Source organism: Bos indicus, chromosome 3 (genome assembly GCF_029378745.1).
Source record: "Bos indicus isolate NIAB-ARS_2022 breed Sahiwal x Tharparkar chromosome 3, NIAB-ARS_B.indTharparkar_mat_pri_1.0, whole genome shotgun sequence".
NCBI lineage: Eukaryota > Metazoa > Chordata > Mammalia > Artiodactyla > Bovidae > Bos > Bos indicus.
Window position 1 is genome coordinate 36,084,582 of NC_091762.1, and position 23,556 is coordinate 36,108,137.

Sequence of the window (23,556 nt, forward strand, 5' to 3'; positions counted from 1 at the left end):
GTGAAAAAGTTGGCTTAAAGCTCAACATTCAGAAAACTAAGATCATGGCATCTGGTCCCATCACTTCATGGGAAATAGATGGGGAAACAGTGGAAACAGTGTCATACTTTATGTTTTTGGGCTCCAAAATCACTGCAGATGGTGACTGCAGCCATGGAATTAAAAGACACTTACTCCTTGGAAGGAAAGTTATGACCAACCTAGGTAGCATATTCAAAACCAGAGACATTACTTTGCCAACAAAGGTCCGTCTAGTCAAGGCTATGGTTTTTCCAGTGGTCATGTATGGATGTGAGAGTTGGACTGTGAAGAAAGCTGAGCACCAATGAATTGATGCTTTTGAACTGTGGTGTTGGATAAGACTCTTGAGGGTCCCTTGGACTATATGGAGGTCCAACCAGTCCATTTTAAAGGAGATCAGTCCTGGGTGTTCTTTGGAGGGACTGAGGCTGAAACTCCAATACTTTGGCCACCTCATGCGAAGAGTTGACTCATTGGAAAAGATTTCTGATGCTGGCAGGGATTGGGGGCAGGAGGAGAAGGGGACTACAGAGGATGAGATGGCTGGATGGCATCACCGACTCGATGGACATGAGTTTGAGTGAACTCTGGAAGTTGGTGATGGACAGGGAGGCCTGGCATGCTGCAATTCATGGTGTCGCAAAGAGTTGGACACGACTGAGTGACTGAACTGAACTGAATATTCCACTGTGTATACGTACCACAGTTTTCTTATCCATTCATCTGCTGAAGGACATCTAGGTTGCTTCCATGTCCTGGCTATTGTAAACAGTGCTGCAATGAACATTGGGGTACACGTGTCTCTTTCAATTCTGGTTTCCTTCGTGTGTATGTCCAGCAGTGGGATTGCTGGGTCGTATGCCAGTTCTATTTCCAGTTTTTTAAGGAATCTCCACACTGTTCTCCATAGTGACTGTACTAGTTTGCATTCCCACCAACAGTATAAGAGGGTTCCTTTTTCTCTGCACACTCTCCAGCATTTATTGTTTGTAGACTTTTTGATAGCAGCCATTCTGACTGTCATGAGATGGTACCTCATTGTGGTTTTGATTTGCATTTCTCTGATAATGAGTGATGCTGAGCATCTTTTCATGTGTTTGTTAGCCATATGTATGTCTTCTTTGGACAACTGTCTGTTTAGTTCTTTGGCCCATTTTTTTGATTGGGTCGCTTATTTTTCTGGAATTGAGCTGCATCACTTCTCGGCCTTTTGGCTAAGATCAAGTGGAAATGAGCTGCATGAGCTGCTTTTCTATTTTTGAGATTAATTCTTTGTCAGTTGCTTCATTTGCTTATTTTCTCCCATTCTGAAGGCTGTCTTTTCACCATGCTTATAGTTTCCTTCGTTGTGCAAAAGTTTTTAAGTTTAATTAGGTCCCATTTGTTTATTTTTGCTTTTATTTCCATTACTCTGGGAGGTGGGTCATAGAGGATTGTGCTATGATTTATGTCAGAGAGTGTTTTGCCTATGTTTTCCTCTAGGAGTTTTATAGTTTCTGGTCTTATATTTAGATGTTTAATACATTTTGAGTTTATTTTTGTGTATGGTGTTAGGAAGTGTTCTAGTTTCATTCTTTTACAAGTGGTTGATCAGTTTTCCCAGAACCATGTGTGCAAGAGATCGTCTTTTCTCCATTGCATATTCTTGCCTCCTTTGTCAAAGATAAGGTGTCCATAGGTGCGTGGATTTATCTCTGGGCTTTCTATTTTGTTCCATTGATCTATGTTTCTTTGTTTGTGCCAGTACCATACTGTCTTAATGACTGTTGCTTTGTAGTATAGCCTGAAGTCAGGTAGGTTGATTCCTCCAGTTCCATTATTCTTTCTCAAGATTGCATTGGCTATTCAAGTTTTTTTTTTTGTATTTCCATACAAATTGTGAAATTATTTGTTCTAGTTCTCTGAAAAACACCGTTGGTAGGGATTGCATTGAATCTATAGATTGCTTTGGGAAGTATACTCATTTTCACTATATTGATTCTTCTGATCTATGAACATGGTATATTTCTCCATCTATTTTTGTCATCTTTGATTTCTTTCATCAGTGTTTTGTAGTTTTATATATATAGGTCTTTTGTTTCTTTAGGTAGATTTATTCCTAAGTATTTTATTTTTTTCGTTGCAATCATGAATGGAATTGTTTCCTTAATTTTTCTCTCTGTTTTCTCATTGTTAGTGTATAGGAATGCATGGAATTTCTGTCTGTTAATTGTATGTCCTGCAACTTTACTATATTCATTGATTGGCTCTAGTAATTTTCTGGTGGAGTCTTTATGGTTTTCTACATAGAAGATCATGTCATCTGCAAACAGAGTTTTACTTCTTCTTTTCCAATCTGGTTCCTTTTATTCTTTTTCTTTTCTGATTGCTGTGGCAAAACTTCCAAAGCTACGTTAAATAGTAGTGGTGAGAGTGGGCACCCTTCTCTTGTTCCTGACTTTAGGGGAAATGCTTTCAGTTTTTCACCATTGAGGATAATGTTTGCTGTGGGTTTATCATGTATGGCTTTTATTATGTTGAGGTATGTTCCTTCTGTGCCTGCTTTCTGGAGGGTTTTTATCATAAATGGATGTTGAATTTTGTCAAAGGCTTTCTCTGCATCTTTTGAGATAATCATATGGTTTTTATCTTTCACATTGTTAATGTGGTGTATCATATTGATTGATTTGCAAATATTGAAGAGTCCTTGCATTCCTGGGATAAAACCCACTTGGTCATGATGTATGATCTTTTTAATATGTTGTTGTTTTGATGTTCTGTTTGCTAGAATTTTGTTAAGGATTTTTCCATCTATGTTCATCAGTGATATTGGCCTGTAGTTTGTGTGTGTGTGTGTGTGTGTGTGTGTGGCATCTTTGGTTTTGGTATTAGGGTGATTGTGGCCTCATAGAATGAGTTTGGAACTTTGCCTTCCTCTGCAATTTTCTGGAAGTGTTTGTGTAGGATAGGTGTTAGCTCTTCTTTAAATTTTTGGTAGAATTCAGCTGTGAAGCCGTCTGGTCCTGGGCTTTTGTTTGCTGGAAGATTTCTGATTACAGTTTTGATTTCCATGCTTGTGATGGTTCTGTTAATATTTTCTATTTCTCCCTGGTTCAGTTTTGGAAAGTTATACTTTTCTAAGAATTTGTCCATTTCTTCTAAGTTTTCCACTTTATTGGCATATAGTTGCTGATAGTAGTGTTTTATGATCTTTTGTATTTCTGTGTTGTCTGTTGTGATTTCTCCTTCTTCATTTCTAATTTTGTTGATTTGATTCTTCTCGCTTTGTTTCTTGATGAGTCTGGCTAATGGTTCGTCTATTTTATTTATCTTCTCAAAGAACCAGCTTTTAGCTTTGTTGATTTTGGCTATGGTCTCCTTTGTTTCTTTTGCATTTATTTCTGCCCTAATTTTTATGATTTCTTTCCTTCTACTAACCCTGGGGTGCTTCATTTCTTCTTTTTCTAGTTGCTTTAGGTGTATAGTTACATTATTAGTTTTAACAATTTTACAACCTTTCTGCTTATGTTTCCCTTCCTGAGCTATCGTAAGTTAATGCTAGGATTCGGTACAATGTGGAAGTAATTCTGAAGATTTATCTACCATTACAGGATTATCGTTATGGTAAATTTGTTCTCAACATTGGCATTTTTTTTTCTAATTTAGGGTAGAAATCTAACATCTGGAGAGGTTGGATTTTTTCCGAGTGATGCTGTCAAGCCTTGCCCATGTGTAAGTATGAGTATTTTATTTCTTTCTACTTTATTTTTTGATGCTGTAGTTAATTATACAAGAATGTACAAAGGATATTGGTCTGGTCCCTCATTAACTTATATTTTCTTATTAATAATATTACATACCAAAATCATAACTCCATTATCAGAAAACATTTTTAAATGTTAACGGAATATATGAAAGAGGAACTTTTTAGTATTTTTTTGTTTGTTGGAACAAAACTAAAAATTTTACCAGGTTTTAGAAGGAATAAACTAAAGCTACCTATCACATATATTGTACTAATTTCCCTTTTCCCTCTGAGGTAAGAATTAAAAGCGAAGGTCGCTCAGTCATGTCCAAGTCTTTGCGACCCCCATAGATTACACAGTCCATGTAATTCTCCAGGCCAGAATACTGGAGTGGGTAGCCTATCCCTTCTCCAGGGGATCTTCCCAACCCAGGAATTGAACCAGTGTCTCCTGCATTGCAGGTGGACTCTTTACCAACTGAGCTATCAGGGAAGCCAAGGTGAGGATCTAATCTATTTCCAGTCACTTTGAGTTACAGAGATATTGCACTTCAACTAGTGTGTTTGAAAGCATGCTAGAAAGCATGAAAGTCCACAGATTCTCCAGTCAAATATCTTACTATTATACATTTTTCTGTGCTCTAGTTTGTCATAACTGTTTATTTAGTGTCATAATGATATTGTCTGAAAACATCAAACACATTAGGCAAATACAAGAAGAGTGAATATTTACTCAAATATTATGGATGAATGTCACATAAAATGTACTCCCTAATGCTTCATGAAATTTATAAATTTCTATTTAGCATAATATTTAATCATCAGAATTTGATGTTTAGAGTAGATTTTTATATGAACCTTTAAGTTTTTAACTCTAAGTAAATGAAATTTTTTTCCTGATACTAATATAATGCAATTAATGGTTTGGAGGGAATAAAAACCTTGAACTATCTTGCTTGCCAAATTTTGGTCCTTCTGAGATTTCTAAACTGAACATTCTTTTTAATATTAATTAATAATGGGAATGTCTGCCATCCTTGACCTCAGATGTAATCTGAAGAATAATTTACTCAACTCATTCAAGATTAATTAAATTTCAAAAGCAAAATGAATATAAAAAAAGGTCTTGCTATTTCTGTTGGCTCTATGATCCAATTTCATATATTATTTAGCCTGTTATATCTTGAAAAAAATCACTGAAGCTTGATACCATTCATTTTATTAGATAAGCAAAAATGATTGTTTAGCCAGTTTTCTGTCATTTATATGAACATCATTAAGTCTTCCTATGCTTAAAGAAATGATATTTATATGTAGGCATGTAGCCGAAAATTAAGATTTGGAAACCTAAAGACATCAACTGGGTTTCCCTGGTGGCTCAGATGGTAAAGAATATGCCTGCAATGTGGGATACCTGGGTTTGATCCCTGGGTTGGGAAGATCCCCTGGAAGAGGGCAAGGCAACCCACTCCATTATTCTTGCCAGGAGAATCCCCATGGACTAGAGCCCTGATGGGCCACAGTCCGTGGGGTTGCAAAGAGTCAGACACAACTGAGCAACTAAGCACAGCAAAGACATCAAATCAAAACTACTAAGCATTTCATGTCCCACATACTGTTTACCTTCCACATGAATATAGCATAAAATGAGCTCCTTGAATATAGCATAAAATGAGCATTTGAAGTTTTATTTTAGGAATAGTCTATCACAGAGTAGGTATTTAACATATTTTTGTTGTATGAATGAGCAAAGGAGTGAAAAAACAAACAAAGTCCCTAACTCAATGTAGGCAGTTATCAGTGGCAGATACTAATTGAATCAGCTTGTAGGATCATAGTGAATGGTATTTGGTGAACTGGTTACTGGAAAAAGAAATATGCTTAGGATTTTAAGCTGATAAAGAGTTGTAGGAACACACAATTATGAGTTGGATTACCAACTAAATATAATTGTTTTTATAGCTTAAAATTAATAAATAGCTATTAAAATTTTACTGTTTTACTTAGTGATATTATAGATTCATTTGTTGGTTGTAGGTCAAATTAAGGTAAATATTTAGAAGGAGGGAAAACACAGGAAGAACATAAAAGAGACAGTTTTATTATTTCTGCCAATATGATACTTGGAGACAAAGCCTGGAGCTACAGCACAAGGTAGACTTGGGTATCTCTGAATTCCAGAGCCTTCAGTAGGTGAATGAGAAGAAAACGATCTTACAGAAGATGATATGCTTATCTTTGCTTGGGCCTTGATTAGAAAGAAAAAGAAAGCATTTGGTTGGAAAGGAAAAAAAAATTTTTTTTCTCTCCCCTAAGAATTTTTATATTTAGGTCTTTAATCCATTTTGAGTTTATCTTTGTGTGTCATGTTAGAAAGTATTCTAATTTCATTCTTTTACATGTAGCTGTGCAGCTTTCCCATCACCACTTATTGAAGAGACTATCTTTTCTCCATTGTGTATTCTTGCCTCCTTTGTCAAAGACAAGGTGCCCATAGGTGCATGGATTTATCTCTGGGCTTTCTGTCTTGTTTTATTGGTCTATATTTCTGCTTTTGTGCCAGTACCATACTGTCCTCTAAAGAATTCTTAACTTTAAATCCAAAGACCACACATGTGAGGGGTTGGAAGTCATAGTACCTTTGTGACCTAAATAATTCTAAGCTAGAAACAGTAGAGCATACATATTTATTGATAATTACCTTAAACATAAACAGATTAAATATTCCAACCAAAAGATGTAGACTGGCTGAATGGATACAAAAACAAAACCCATATACATGCTGCTTTTAAAAGACTCACTTCAGATCTAGGGACACATACAGACTGAAATTAAGGGGATGGACATATTTTTTTCCATACAAATGGGAATCAGAAGAAAACTGGAGTAGCTATACTCATATCAAACAAAATAAGGCTTTAAAATAAAGACTATTATAAGAGCAAAGAAGGACACAATGATCAAGGATCAATCCAAGAAGATAAAACAATTGTAAATATACATGCACCCAGGATAGGAGGATGTCAATATATGAGGCAAATACTAACAGCCATAAAAGGAGAAACCAACAGTAACACATTAATAGTTGGGGGACTTAACACCCCACTTTCATCAATGGAAAGATCATCTAGACAGAAAATCAATAAGGAAGCACAAGCCTTAAATGACAAAGTCAACCAAGGGACTTAATTGATATTTATAGAGCATTCCATCTAAAATCATCAGGATATACATTCTTCTTAAGTGCACGTGAAACATTCTCCATATTTATAACATGCTGGGCCACAAGGAGAGCCTAGGTAAGTTTAAGAAAACTGAAATCATATCAAGCATTTTTTCTGATCACAGCACTATGAGATAAGAACTAAATTACCAGGCGAAAACAACTGTAAAAAACACAACACTTGGAAGCTAAACAATATGCTAGTAAACAACCATTGGATTTCTGAAGAAATTAAAGAGGAAATAAAAATATACAGTGACAAACAAAAATGAAAGCATGATGTTCAAAATATATGAGATGAAGCAAAAGTAGTCCTAAGACAAAAGTTTATAGCAATATAATCTTACTTCAGGAAACAAGAAAAATCTCAAACAACCTAATCTTACGCCTAGAGCATCTAGGAAAAGAGGAAAAAACAAAACTCAAAGTTTCCTTTTAGAAGGAAAAAGTCATAAATATCAGAGATGAAGAAATAGAAGAAATAGAGATGAAGAAACAATAGAAAAGATCAGTGAAACTAAAACCTTGCTCTTTAGAAAGATAAACAAAATTAATAAACCTCTAGCCAGACTCAGCAACAAAAATGGGGAAGGGTTCAAATCAATAAAATTAAAAATGTAAAAGGAGAAGTTACAACAGACAGCACAGAAATACAAAGGATAACGAATGCCAACAAAATGGACAACCAAGAAGAAATGGACAAATCCTTAGGAAGGTACAATATCCTTAGACTGAACCAGGAAGAAAGAGAAAATATGAACAGACAAATCACAAGTACTGAAATTGAAACTGTGACTTAAAAAACAAAAACAAAAACTCCCAGTAAACAAAAGGCCAGGAACAGATGGCTTCACAGGCAAATCTTACCAAACATTTAGAGAAGAGTTAATACCTATCCTTCTGAAACCTTCCAAAAATTGCAGAGGGAGGAATACTCCCAAGTTCATTCTATGAAGCCACCATTACCCTGATAAAGTTAGACAAAAATGCTGCAAAAAGAGGCAATGTCACTGATGAACACAGACATAAAATCCCTCAACAAAATACTAGCAAACTGACTCCAATAATATATTAGAAGTATCATATAGCATGATCAAGTGGGATTAATCCCAGGAATGCAAGAGTTTTTAAATATGCACAAATCAGTGTGATACACTACATAAACAAATTGAATAAAAACCATATGATCATCTCAATAGATGCAGAAAAAGGCTTTGAAAAAGTCAACACCCATTTATGATAAAAACTTTCCAGAAAGTGGTCACTGATGGAACATATTTCAACATAATAAAGGCCATATATGATAAACCTGCAGCTAGCATCATACTCAGTGGGGAAAAACTGAAAGCATTTCCTCTAAGATCAGGAATATGGCAAGGATATCATTTTTGACACTTGTATTCTACACAGTTTTGGAAGTCCTAACCACAGCAGTCAGAAAAGAAAAAGAACCAATACAATATTGTAAAGTTAAAAAATAAAATTAAATTAAATTTAAAAAAAAAGAAAAGAAAAGAAAAAGAAATAAAAGGAATCCAAATTGGGAAAGAAGAAGTAAAATTGTCACTATTTGCAGATGACATGATATTGTATGTAGAAAATGCTAATGATGCTACCAGAAGACTGCTAGAGCTCATCAGTGAATTTGGTAAAGTTGCAGGATACAAAATTAATACACAGAAATCTACTGCATTTCCATACACTAATAACAAAAGAATAGGAAGAGAAATTTAAAAAACAGTTCCATTTACCATTGCATCAAAAAGAATAAAATGCTTTGGAAGAAACATATCTAAGGAGGCAAAAGCCTATACTCCAAAAATTATAAGACCTGATGAAAGAAATCAAAGATGACAAACAGATGGAAAGATATACCATGTTCTTAGACTGAAATAATCAATATTGTTAAAATGACTATACTACTCAAGGCAAACTACAGATTCAGTGCAATCCCTATCAAATTACCAATGGCATTTTTCATATAATTGGGACAAAAATAATTTAATTTGTATGAAAACACAAAAGACCCTGAATAGCTAAAGCAATCTTGATAAAGAAAAAAAGTTGGAGGAATCAGGCTCCCTGACTCCAGACTATTTACTATAAAGCTACAGAAATCAGAACAGCTTGGTACTAGCACAAAAACAAAATTATAGATTACTGTAAAAGGACATAAAGTCTAGAGATAACCCCGCTCAGCTATGGTCACCTATTCTATGACAAAGGAGACCAGAATATTCAGTGGTGAGGAGAAAGTCTCTTCAATAAGTGGTACTGGGAAAACTGGAAAGCTACATGTAAAAGAATGAAATTAGAATATTCTCTAAACTATACATAAAAATAACCCATTTAAAATGGGTTAAAACTCAAATGTAAGACTGAATACTATAAAACTCTTAGTGGAAAACATAGGCAAAATACTCCTTAGCACAAATCACAGCAACAACTTTTTTGATCGTCTTAGAGTAATGGAAATAGAAACAAAAAATAAGCAAATGGAACCTAATTAAATTCAAAAGCATCTGCACAGCAAAGGAAATCTTTAAAAAAATGAGAAGGTAACCCACAGAATGGGAGAAAATATTTGCAAATGATTTGACTGACAAAGGATTAATCTCCAAAATTTACAAATAGTTCATGCAGCTCAATATCAAACAACAACCTAATCTATCAATAAGCAGAAGATCTAGTACTCATTTCTGCAAAGAAGACATATAGATGGCCCAAAGACACAGCATCACTATTAGAGAAATGCAAATCAAAGATGCTCAACATGACTAATTATTAAGAGGAATGCAAATCAAAACTATCATACAATGAGATATCACCTCACACCAGTAAGAATGGCCATCATCAAAGTCTACAAATAATAAATGCTGGAGAGGGTGTGGAGAAAAAGGGAACCCTCCTACACTATGGATATTGTTGCAGCCACTATGGAATTATGTATGGAGGTTCCTTAAAAACCTAAAAATGGAGTTACCATACCAAGCAATCCTACTCCTGGGCATATATCCAGAGAAAACCATGGTTCAAAAAGATACATGCATCCCAATGTTCATTGCAGCACTGTTTGCAAGAGCCAGAACATGGAAGCAATCGAACTGTCCACTGACAGAGGAATGGACAAAGAAGATGTGGCACATATATGCAATGGAATATTGCTTGGTCATTAAAAAATGTAATAATGCTATTTACAGCAACATGGATCAACCTGAAGATTATCATATTAAGTCAGACACAGAAAGACAAATATCAATGATATTGCTTATATGTAGACGCTAAGGGAAGAAAAAAAGAATTTAGTTACAAAACAGGAACAGACTCACAGAATTAGAAAACAAACTTACGCTTACCGTGGGAAAGGGTGGGATGGGGAGGTATAATTGGGAGTTTGGGATTGATATATACACACTTACTTTTAAAATAAATAAGCAACAGGATTTTACTGTATAGCATAGGGAACTCTGCTCAATACTCATAACAACCTAAATGGGAAAAGAATTTTAAAAAGAATAGATGCGTGTATAACTGGATCACTTTGCTGTACACATGAAACTAACACAACATTGTTAATCAATAATACTCAAATATAAAATAAAAATTTAAAAGAAACCTAAGATGATTACACATTGACTTGTTTTCTCAATGCAAGTACCCATCTCTCTAGATTCGTACTGCAAATAATTTCTACAGATAAAGTTACAGGGATTATAAATTCACAATTTGGAATCATTACATTTATGAGGAAATAAACGCATCTTAAGGAAAAGTCAACAATAACATGAGGAATTATATTCACAAGGATAGCAGATAATTCAATTATCAGATACTAAGTTCAAAACTGTATATTTAATATGGTTGAAGAAATTAAAGGGGCATACTCCATGACCAAGTGGGCTTTATCCCAGGGATGTAAGGATTCTTCAATATCCACAAATTAATGTAATACACCACATTAACAAATTGAAAAATAAAAGCCATATGATTATCTCAGTAGATGCAGAGAAAGCCTTTGGCAAAATTCAACATCCATTTATGATAAAAACTCTCCATAAAGCAGGAATAGAAGGAACATACCTCAACATAATAAAAGCTATATATGACAAACCCACAGCAAACATTATCCTCAATAGTGAAAAATTGAAAGCATTTCCCCTGAAGTTAGGAACAAGACAAGGGTGTCCACTCTCACCACTATTATTCAACATAGTTTTGGAAGTTTTGGCCACAGCAATCAGAGCAGAAAAAGAAATAAAAAGAATCCAAATTGGAAAAGAAGAAGTAAAACTCTCACTGTTTGCAGATGACATGATCCTCTACATGGAAAACCCTAAAGACTCCACCAGAAAATTACTAGAGCTAATCAATGAATATAGTAAAGTTGCAGGATATAAAACCAACACACAGAAATCCCTTGCATTCCTATACACTAATAATGAGAAAATAGAGAAATTAAGGAAACAATTCCATTCACCATTGCAATGAAAAGAATAAAATACTTAGGAATATATCTACCTAAAGAAACAAAAGACCTATATATAGAAAACTATAAAACACTGGTGAAAGAAATCAAAGAGGACACTAATAGATGGAGAAATATCTCATGTTCATGGATCAGAAGAATCAATATAGTGAAAATGAGTATACTTCCCAAAGCAATCTATATCCCAATGCAATCCCTATCAAGCTACCAATGGTATTTTTCACAGAGCTAGAACAAATAATTCCACAATTTGTATGGAAATACAAAAAACCTCGAATAGCCAAAGCAATCTTGAGAAAGAAGAATGGAACTGGAGGAAAAATCTGCCTGACTTCAGGCTCTACTACAAAGCCACAGTCATCAAGACAGTATGGTACTGGCACAACAACAGAAATATAGATCAATGGAACAAAATAGAAAGCCCACAGATAAACCCACACACATAAGGACACCTTGTCTTTGACAAAGGAGGCAAGAATATACAATGGAGAAAAGACAATCTCTTTAACAAGTGGTGCTGGGAAAACTGATCAACCGCTTGTAAAAGAATGAAACTAGAACACTTTCTAACACCATACACAAAAATAAACTCTAAATGGATTAAAGATCTAAACCAGAAACTATAAAACTCCTAGAGGAGAACATAGGCAAAACACTCTCCGACATACATCACAGCAGGATCCTCTATGACCCACCCCCCAGAATATTGGAAATAAAAGCAAAAATAAACAAATGGGATCTAATTAAAAGCTTCTGCACAACAAAAGAAACTATAAGCAAGGTGAAAAGAAAGCCTTCAGAATGGGAGAAAATAATAGCAAATGAAGCAACTAACAAACAACTAATCTCAAAAATATACAAGCAACTCCTGCAGCTCAATTCCAGAAAAATAAACGACCCAATAAAAAAATGGGCCAAAGAACTAAATAGACATTTCTCCAAAGAAGACATACATATGGCTAACAAACACATGAAAAGATGCTCAACATCACTCATTATCAGAGAAATGCAAATCAAAACCACAATGAGGTACCATTTCACGCCAGTCAGAATGACTGCGATCCAAAAGTCTACAAGCAATAAATGCTGCAGAGGATGTGGAGAAAAGGGAACACTCTTACACTGTTGGTGGGAATGCAAACTAGTACAGCCACTATGGAGAACAGTGTGGAGATTCCTTAAAAAACTGGAAATAGAACTGGCATACAGCCCAGCAATCCCACTGCTGGGCATACACACTGAGGAAACCAGAATTGAAAGAGACACGTGTACCCCAATGTTCATCGCAGCACTGTTTATAATAGCCAGGACATGGAAGCAACCTAGATGTCCATCAGCAGATGAATGGATAAGAAAGCTGTGGTACATATACACAATGGAGTATTACTCAGCCATTAAAAAGAATACATTTGAATCAGTTCTAATGAGGTGGATGAAACTGGAGCCTATTCTACAGAGTGAAGTAAGCTGGAAAGAAAAACACCAATACAGTATACTAACGCATATATATGAATTTAGAAAGATGGTAATGATAACCGTGTATGCGAGACAGCAAAAGAGACACAGAGGTATAGAACAGTCTTTTGGACTCTGTGGGAGAGGGAGGCAGGGGATGATTTGGGAGAATGGCATTAAAACATGTATAATATCATATAAGAAATGAATCACCAGCCCAGGTTCGATGCAGGATACAGGAAGCTTGGGGCTGGTGCACTGGGATGACCCAGAGGGATGGTACGGGGAGGGAGGTGGGAGAGGGGTTCAGGATGGAGAACACGTGTACACCCGTGGTGAATTCATGTTGATGTATGGCAAAACCAATACAATATTGTAGAGTAAAAAAAAAAGTAAAGGGGGAATAAAAGTCTGAGAGGATACTTAATGTTTGGGCATACTTGAAAAGAATCAAGTACACTAATTGAAATGAGAACCTTAATGGAAACATTACAAAATTTATTAGACTTAGTTGGGTAGAGAATTAGAAGAAAAATCTGAAGAAATTTCTCAGTGAACAATCCAGAAAGATTAAGATATGGAGAATGTAAGATAATGGAGTGATAAAGTTCAAATGCATCTTATTGAAACACTATAGATACTTGTGGGAAAGCAATGTTAAAATAATGGCTGAGAATTTGCCAGAATTTATGATAAAGATAAGTGTATATTAAAGTTAATGAATACCTAGATACATTTTAGTGAAACTTCAGAACATCAAAGACAAAGTGGAAATATTAAAATGAACCTGAGATAAAACTATCAAGGGTTGATGATTAAACATAACAAACAACAGTGAGAGCTTCTAGTTCTGGCCACTGTCAGGTAGCTCCTATTGGATCAATCCTCCCACAGAAAATAACTACAAACTCTGTAGTCTCATACACACACACACACACACATATATATATGATTCTGTGTGTGTATGTATATATGCACCATGCAGGGTGATTAAAATTCAGATATAATAGAAACCTCACAGTATTACTGGTTTAAAGTGGCAGAATGTAGAGTTTGAAGTAAACACAAGCTGGAAAGGGAGATAGGAAATCTTAGGGCAGGAAAGACAGAGGTTGCAGTTGGGGTTCAAACAAATTAACTGCCTACTTTAAGAAATATCACACTCTTTGTAAGAGCATAACTGAATTCAGAGCCTCTACAACATTCTCATTCAAATTGTCCAAGATACTAAATAATGAGTATACAAACAAACAGGAAAATATGAACCACACTCAGCAGAAAAGGCAATTAAAGGATAACAACCCTCAGATGTCCCAAATGATGGAACCTGCAGGAAAGGATTTTTTAAATAACTATCATAATTGTGCTCAAGGACAAAAAGGAAAATAGAGTTGGTTCTAGAAACGTGCAGAGGTTAGGGCCCTGACCCTCCAAGCAGTGGAAAATCTATCTATAACATATAGTCAGCCCTCTATATCTACACTTCCTCCATATCTGTGGTTCTACCTTCACGGATTCAACCAAATGCAAATCATATAGTATGGTAGTATTTACTATTGGAAAAAATGCACAAGTAAGTGGACCCCTGCAGTTTAAACTCATTTTGTCCAAGGGTTAACTATATGTTTATAATGAATGGACAGGAAACCTCAGCAAACAGGAACTATAAAATAGAAACAAATTGAAATTTTATACAGTGAGATTTCAATATTTGAAACAGTAAGAATAATATGTTCAAAGTTTTGAAGAAAATTAGAAATCTAATCTATCTAGAAAACTGTCTTTCTTTAGTAAGGATGAAATAATGACATCTCTAGCCTAACAAACACATTAAGTTCACTTCTGTCTCATCTAGCTTTTACAAGATGTACTTAGGAAGAAGAGTGTAGCTTATGTATAATTTCACATGCATGCAGTATTTCCAATAAAACTTTTAAAAAATTCTATATCTGTAGCAGAAGTTTAACAATGGAAACAGCCTATGATGAAGGCAGAAAAAGGCATTGGGGAAAAACTATTAAAAAAATTATTTATAGCTTTTCTATGTGAGATTTTCATCCAAAGGCCCAAAGTATACATGAAAGAAAGGGGGAGGGCTCATGTGAGATTAAAAAGGACAGGATTCTACTCTCATGAAGGGGATCATAGCTGAGAAACACATAGCTGGCTCATCAGACATCAGAATGCACTCACTGTAGAAAGAATAAGATCCAGGCGGACACATCAGGAGTGAAGAGCATCAGATGCCCATTCTGCTTTAGAATTTTATGTTACCCTTAACTTTTATGGCTCCTTCCCAGCCAAGAAAATACACAGCCAAAATATGTTGAAGCTATTTACCTCCTTCCTCCCTCCTCTTTTTCTCTTTTCGTTGTTGTTCCCAGAAAGAGAGACTGTGTTATGAATAAACATACATTTAAAGAATACAAAGAGGTAGAGGGAAGGAGGAAAAAAATTTTTTTCCCTTTCAGACTTTAGAGGCCATCTATATCTTATCAAAACAGAAACAAAGATTGATTTCTATTTGTGAAAATAAAATCGTATAAGAAAATATTTACAGGATTTGAATGACAGGAAGTGTCATTTACTTTCAATACTATTTGCTGTATATCAGGATCTTTCATGGTGCTGAAGCTTAAAATGTAATCCATCAGTTCAGTTCAGTCGCTCAGTCGTGTCCGATTCTTTGCGACCCCATGAATCGCAGCACGCCAGGCCTCCCTGTCCATCACCAACTCCTGGAGTTCACTCAAACTCACGTCCATCGAGTCGGTGATGCCATCCAGCCATCTCATCCTCTGTCGTCCCCTACTCCTTCTGCCCCCAATCCCTCCCAGCATCAGAGTCTTTTCCAATGAGTCAACTCTTCCAATGAGGTGGCCAAAGTATTGGAGCTTCAGCTTCAACATCACTCCTTCCAATGAACACCCAGGACTAGTCTCCTTTAGAATGGACTGGTTGGATCTCCTTGCAGTCCAAGGGACTCTCAAGAGTCTTCTCCAACACCACAGTTCAAAAGCATCAATTCTTCAGCACTCAGCTTTCTTCAGAGTCCAACTCTCACGTCCATACATGACCACTGGATAAACCATAGCCTTGACTAGACGGACCTTTGTTGGCAAAGTAATGTCTCTGCTTTTGAATATGCTATCTAGGTTGGTTATAACTTTCCTTCCAAGGAGTAAGCGTCTTTTCATTTCATGGCTGCAGTCACCATCTGCAGTGATTTTGGAGCCCAAAAACATAAAGTCTGATACTGTTTCCACTGTTTCCCCATCTATTTCCCATGAAGTGATGGGACCAGATGCCATGATCTTAGTTTTCTGAATGTTGAGCTTTAAGCCAACTTTTTCACTCTCCTCTTTCACTTTCATCAAGAGGCTTTTTAGTTCCTCTTTACTTTCTGCCATAAGGGTGGTGTCACCTGCATATCTGAGGTTATTGATATTTCTCCTGGCAATCTTGATTCCAGCTTGTGCTTCTTCCAGCCCAGTGTTTCTCACGATGTGCTCTGCATATAAGTTAAATAAGCAGGGTGACAACATACAGCCTTGATGTACTCCTTTTCCTATTTGGAACCATTCTGTTGTTTCATGTCCAGTTCTAACCGTTGCTTCCTGACCTGCATATAGTTTTCTCAAGAGGCAGGTCAGGTGATCTGGTATTCCCATCTCTTGAAGAATTTTCCATAGTTTATTGTGATCCACACAGTCAAAGGCTTTGGCATAGTCAGTAAAGCAGAAAGAGATGTTTTTCTGGAACTCTCTTGCATTTTCAATGATCCAGCGGATGTTGTCAATTTGATCTCTGGTTCCCCTGCCTTTTCTAAAACCAGCCTGAACATCTGGAAGTTCACGGTTCATGTACTGCTGAAGCCTGGCTTGGAGAATTTTGAGCATTACTTTACTAGCGTGTGAGATGAGTGCAATTGTACGGTAGTTTGAGCATTCTTTGGCATTGCCTTTCTTTGGGACTGGAATGAAAACTGACCTTTTCCAGTCCTGTGGCCACTGCTGAGTTTTCCAAATTTGCTGACATATTGAGTGCAGCACGTTCACAGCATCACCTTCCAGGATTTGAAATAGCTCAACTGGAATTCCGTCACCTCCACTCGCTTTGTTCGTAGTGATGCTTTTAAGGCCCACTTGACTTCACATTCCAGGATATCTGGCTCTAGGTGAGTGATCACACCATCGTGATTATCTGAGTCATGAAGCTCTTTTTTGTACAGTCTTCTATGTATTCTTGCCACCTCTTCTTAATATCTTCTGCTTCTGTTAGGTCCATACCAGTTCTGTCCTTTATCGAGCCCATCTTTGCATGAAATGTTCCATAGGATAACATATTTAAATATTGATAACTTTAGAGATGTTCTGACCAGAAGGATAGTTTTTAAATTATAACTCTTAACCTGGAAGGTCAAAACAGTAATAGCCCATTATGAAAATGGACATAGCACAGATATATTCATATTGACCATACTTCAGTTACAGTTGAGAGTAACAGCATTTTTAATCACCTAATGTAAATGGACTCAATGTAAATACTATAGAATACATACATCAAAGATTCAGGTGATTCATGAAGATTAAGTAGTATGCATATAATTTGTTATTTTATGAATATTAGTGTGCCTTCTTTGACTTTGTTCATTTTCTACTTGCAGTTAGCAACTGGAAGTTTTCTTTTTATTTGCATAGAAAATGTAGTTTTTCTCTTTTGTAAAGCTACATAGGAAAAAAAGGTAAAACTGAATATTTCCCATGACATTTCATAAAAAAAAACAGGTCTTCCAGTTGGTAGACTTCTAAACTAGAGTTTAAAATTTATGTTACATAATAAGAGTCTATATCTAATGTATATTGTTTATTTTGCCTGATTTTCCAATGTCTTGGGAAAGCAGAGTGCTATTAGGTTTTCCTAACATTTTCATTTTAACTTTCTATGAAAAGATTAAACTGCCTTGAAAATTAATACCGAAAGATTCCAATTCATATTTTCTTGTTATCTCTTTCTTGAGAGGTAAAGTGGCAATAAAATGAATGAAAGAATTAAAGTGAAATGAATTATTTTCTACTTATCTAAATATACTGTGATTCGCACTATATAATATTGCCAATGATAGTTCTAGGACTGTGCTATTTAGGCTTTTATAGAGCTGAGTTAGCTGAACTGAATTAATGATTGATTTCTAAAAGCTTCCCTTAAGTAATATTAATCTATTTTTGCCTTTTTATATCCTAGGTGCCCAAACCAGTAGATTATTCTTGCCAACCCTGGTAAGTATTAAAAATGTTTATGTCGCTGAGTTGAAATACCATACCTTTAGCTCAAGGACGGCTTAAATGTGGGAGTAGTAAACTACATTCCATTTCTGTTTGTCCTGGCTAAAGATGTTTTCACATGTAACAGAACACCATAATGAATTTATATACTACTGAGCTTTTCCATATCTTTATCAGAGAGTGGTGCATGTGAGTACAAGTGCAAGTACTTGGCTGTAAATCCAAAGTTTATCATCGCCAAAAGTGGAATGGGACATGGGCAAATATGCATATTGTATTTTAGAATAGGTTTCATGAAATTGAGAGGGGGGGCAGAATGTATAATTTCATTGTCTGAAACAAAAACTTAGCCCAGAAAGGATTGTTGTTATTTAGTTGCTAAGTCGTGTCTGACTTTTGCAACCCCACGGACTACAGCACACCAGGCTTTCCTGTCCTTCACTATCTCCCAGAGTTTGCTCAAATACATGTCCATTGAATCAGTGTAATTCTCTGTAGCCACCTCCTCCTGCCCTCAATCTTTCCCAGCATTAGAGTCTTTACCAATGAGTTGGCTCTTTGCATCAGGTGGCCGGCGTATTGGAGCTTCAGCTCCATCATCAGTCCTTCTAATGAACATTTAGGGTTAATTTCTTTTAGGATAGACTGTTTTGATCTGCTCACAGTCCAAGGAACTCTCAAAAGTCTTCTCCAGCACCACGATGCAAAAGCATCAATTCTTCAATTTTCAGCCTTCTTTATGGTCCAACTCTCACATCCATACCTGACTACTGGAAAAACCATAGCTTTGACTATACTTTTCCTCCATCTATTTGCTATGATGGGACCAGATGCCATGATCTTTGGTTTTTGAATGTTGAGTTTTAAGCTAGTTTTTTCCCTCTCTTCTCTCACTCTCATCAAGAAGCTCTTCAGTTCCTCTTCACTTTCTGCCATTAAAGTGGTAGCATCTTTATATCTGAAGTTGTTGATATTTCTCCTAGCAATCTTGATTCTGGCTTGTGATTCAGGCAGCCCAACATTTCATGTGATATACTTTACATATAAGTTAAATAAGCAGGGTGACAATATACAGCTTTGATGTACTCATTTCCCAGTTTTGAACCAGTACAGTGTTACATGTCCAGTTCTAACTGTTGCTTGTTGACATGCATACACGTTTCTCTGAAGATAGATAAGGTGGTCTGGTATTCCCATCTCTAAGAACTTTTCACAGTTTGATGTGATTTACACAGTCAAAGGCTTTAGTGTAGTCAATGAAGCAGAAGTAGATGTTTTTCTGGAATTCCCTTGCTTTCTCCATGATGTTGGCATTTGATGGTTCCTCCACCTTTTCTAAACCCAGCTTGAACATCTGGAAGTTCTTGGTTCATGTACTGTTGAAGCGTAGCTTAAAGGATTTTGAGCATAAGAGTATAACCTTGTTAGCTTGTGAAATGAGCATAATTGTAAGGTAGTTTGAATACTCTTTGGCATTGGAATGAAAACTGACCTTTTCCAGTCCTGTGGCCACTGCTGGATTTTCCAAATTTGCTGACATATTGAGTGTAGCACTTTCACGGCATCATCTTTTAGGGTTTGAGATAGCTCAGCTGGAATTCCATCACCTCCACTAGCTTTGTTTGTAGTAATGCTTCCTAGGTCCACTTGACTGCCCACTCTAGGATGTCTGGCTCTAGGTGAGTGACCACATCATCATTGTGGTTATCTGGGTCATTAAGACCTTTTTTGTATAATTCTTCTATGTATTCTTGCCACCTTTTCTTAATCTCTTATGTTTCTATTAGATCCTTATCATTTCTGTCCTTTATCATGCCCATCCTTGTATGAAATATTCCCTTGATATCTCCAATTTTCTTAAAGAGATCTCTGTTCTTTCCCATTCTATAGTTTTCCTCTATTTCTTTGCATTGTTCCTTATACAGATGTTGGAAAGATGAAATAAAATGTGTATAATACTAAGTACATAGTAAGTACCCAAAATATGTTAATTAGCATCATATGTTTGATTATAACTATTCTAAACAATTTTTCTGGTTGAAGATGTCATTTTCTCTTAAACTCATAATGTCTAAAAAGTAATAATCATTATCTATTGTTTCCTTGTTTCTGTTAGTGATATGGCTAACCTCCTCTTAAAATGACTGCATCTATTTTCATTTTCTTGATATTAAAATGTATGCATACAAATTAGAAATCAGGGTATGAATATAAATGAGGTATTCTGAGAGTATATAGTAAGTACTAGTTCAGTTTGAAAGTGTAGGTAACACCTGAGTTTCTTGATATTTTAAACTGATCATTTTCTGTTATATAACCAAAGCATGAAAAATGTCAGGTTACTGTAGGAAAACATTGTCCATAGTATGGGATCCTTTTCTCAGCAGTCTTACTCTTCCTCCCCGGCCACATCTGCTTTGTGTAATCATTGTCTATTTTCTCTGACATCCTTCCCTGGCTTTAACACTGAGCCCGCTGAGAAATTATAGCAGGTCTGTGATAGAACTACAAATCTTTGCTATATGTTTACCTCTTTTAAGACAAATTTGAGGTCTTAGTTTTCATGGAATTAAAGACTGTAACCCTGACAAATTAATTTTGGAACAGAACTGATAGCATGGATAATCAAACTGTAAAGCATCAAGAACTGGTGAAATCATGAAAGCGTGCTAATAGTTTCCTTCTCTTTTCTTTTACTATTTCTATATAAGAAGGCATAATAGTTACAAAACTAATGACATTAGAGAAATACGAATGCCACACACAAGATAGATTTTATGAAATAAACTGATTTGATACCTGGGAACCATTCAGAACACAGGAGATTAGCTTTTGAATCCTTTCTTTTAAAATGTACCCTTGCCAATATGTAAAATTCTATTGAAATTATGACCAAATAGTATTGTTTCTAATGATAAAAAAATCAAGATGTTTAGATGAAGGAACACCCTTGAAAACAGTAAGAAATAAAGATAATAGAATTTCAAAATTACTTTTTCTTTTCTAAGAAACTTGGGACAGTTTCTTCACACTAAGCAGGCAGTTTCATGTGAAATGCTTTCTGCTAAGGAACAAAATCATCAACCATATCAGAAAATGAAACCTTCAATTTTAGAAAAACTAAACTGTTTAGAGAAAAATTACACTGTGGTTTTCAAGTCATTAAGAGGGCTTCCCTGATAGCTTAGTCTCAGTTGGTAAAGAATCTGCCTGCAATGAAGGAGACCCCAGTTTGATTCCTGGGTCAGGAAGATCTCCTGGAGAAGGGATAGACTACCTACTCCAGTGTTTTTGATCTTCCCTTGTGGCTCAGCTGGTAAAGAATCCACCTGCAGTGCGGGAGACCTGGGATCTATCCCTGGGTTGGGAAGATCCCCTGGAAAAGGGAAAGGCTGCCCACTCCGGTATTCTGGCCTGAAGAATTAATTACATGAACTGTATAGTCCATGGGGTCACAAAGAGTCAGACAGGACTGAGCGACTTTCACTTTCTCAAGTCATTAAGGAGTTAAATATCCTTGTTATTTTCACATTTTAAAGCTGTTCCCGTAAGGTAAACTTTGTCTCTTTTATAAGCCATGAATCTTCAGTCTGTGTTTTTGGGTGTCATGAAGACTGGGGTGAGACATGGGGCTCACATCTGGGGAACTGTCTGAAAATCCTTATGGAGAAAAGGATGCAGATACCACTGTCCCTGCCTCATCCTCCAAGAAGTCAGACAACTTAACTTTCCCTCCCTTAGCAAGAGACATGAATTAGAGGGTATATTACTTGGAAAAATTGAGCCATATGAGGCCTAGACTTGGAAAGAGCAGGCCCAGCAAAAATTGGCAGAGATGCTATACTGAAAACAGATCAGTCAAATTAAGGAAAGTCAGTATACAGACTGATGATGATCCTCAGTTCCTTTGTACAGCTCAATTACAGTACTGCGACAGCTGTGTCTTACACACATGGACTACTCTCTTCTTCCATCCAGATAGGAATTGGGAAGATTTTTCTCTAAAGAAATAGAATAGACTCAGAATTAAAAACCTAAAATCCAGCCCCATCATCAGCTTCTTCCCACATGATCAGATTCCAACCCAGTGAGCCTCCCATACTGCCCCCACACAGAACTCCCAGTCAGTTCTTGGATGCCTTTCTCGCTTTCTTTTTTTTTTTAATTGAAGGATAATTGCTTTACAGAATTTTGTTGTTTTCTGTCAAACCTCAACATGAACCAGTCATAGGTATACATATATCCCCTCCCTTTTGAACCTTCCTCCCATCTCCCTCCCCATCCCATCCCTCTAGGTTGATACAGAGCCCTGTTTAAGTTTCCTGAGCCATACAGCAAAATGTGAGCAGACAACAAAGAGTAACCTGACATTTGAGAAAAGCCTTGAAGTAAAGAAAAAAATAAATGTCAAAAAGAAACTTGGAAGAATTACAAACATTAGCATGGGCAGAAGAGAGAAGCCTTTAATTTATATTCTCAGAATTAAGAGATAATATATCCATACAAGTGAGCTGGATGTTTTATAAAAGAGACAGAGATTGAGAATGAAAAAGAGTTCTCTAAGTATTGAGTAGAGAAATTGGAAAATAAAGTTGAATAAATCCTCTAGAAAATCAAAGAGAGATAATAGAGAAAAGGTAGAGCAAACAACTGACCTGAGAAGTCCGGCCTTCATTTAATAGGAACTTGAGAAAGAGAAACTAACAACAATTATATATATATAAAAAGATAAAACCCCAAATTTTTTAGAACTGAAGGCTATATGACTGTACATCAAAGATGCTCCTGAGAGCCCAGGACAACACTCAACTTTTTAGTAGAGCATATAACCGGAAGGCTTATTATTATGAACTTTGCTATATAGAGCAATGAATTTGAGTTTCCAGAGAGGGAAAAAAAAAAGATAAAGACTCAGAAATCAGAATGGCATTGAATTGGAAGTTAGAAAAGCAGAACAGTGCCTTAAAATTTGAGAAGACAATGATTTGTCACCTAGAATTATTTATCCAGCCAAATTGTGAATTAAGGATTATTAAGTAAAATACAAATATCATAGATATGAGACCTTCTAAGTATTACATCCCATATATTCGTTTAAGATCTGAGGAATTAGCTAGTAAACCAGGAAAGAGGGAGATACAAAGTCTAGGAAATGGGAGTGAAGGGATTCCAGGACCACACTAATTCAGTAGGCTTGGAGAGAAAGCAGTGGTGATTAGACCAAGAGGGTGGAGGGTTTGGGGAAAATAGATGTCTCCATAGAAAGAATTAATAGGTACAGTACATGGTGCTGAACAGGTATCACTGTGGGGTTTATAATTCGTTTGGAGAATTTGGAAAAAAAAATTTGGGTAGAGACAAA

General features: G+C 36.0%; 1 protein-coding gene across 1 annotated transcript in view; it reads left to right on the plus strand.

The window, feature by feature from the left end:
- VAV3 (vav guanine nucleotide exchange factor 3) overlaps nt 1-23,556 on the plus strand; it is a 434,748-nt gene that overhangs the window by 374,685 nt on the left and 36,507 nt on the right. Inside the window, exons 21-22 of the mRNA XM_070779927.1 lie at nt 3,667-3,732; nt 18,154-18,188. Coding sequence (XP_070636028.1) covers nt 3,667-3,732; nt 18,154-18,188 — 101 coding nt within the window. The remainder of the gene's footprint in view (nt 1-3,666; nt 3,733-18,153; nt 18,189-23,556) is intronic.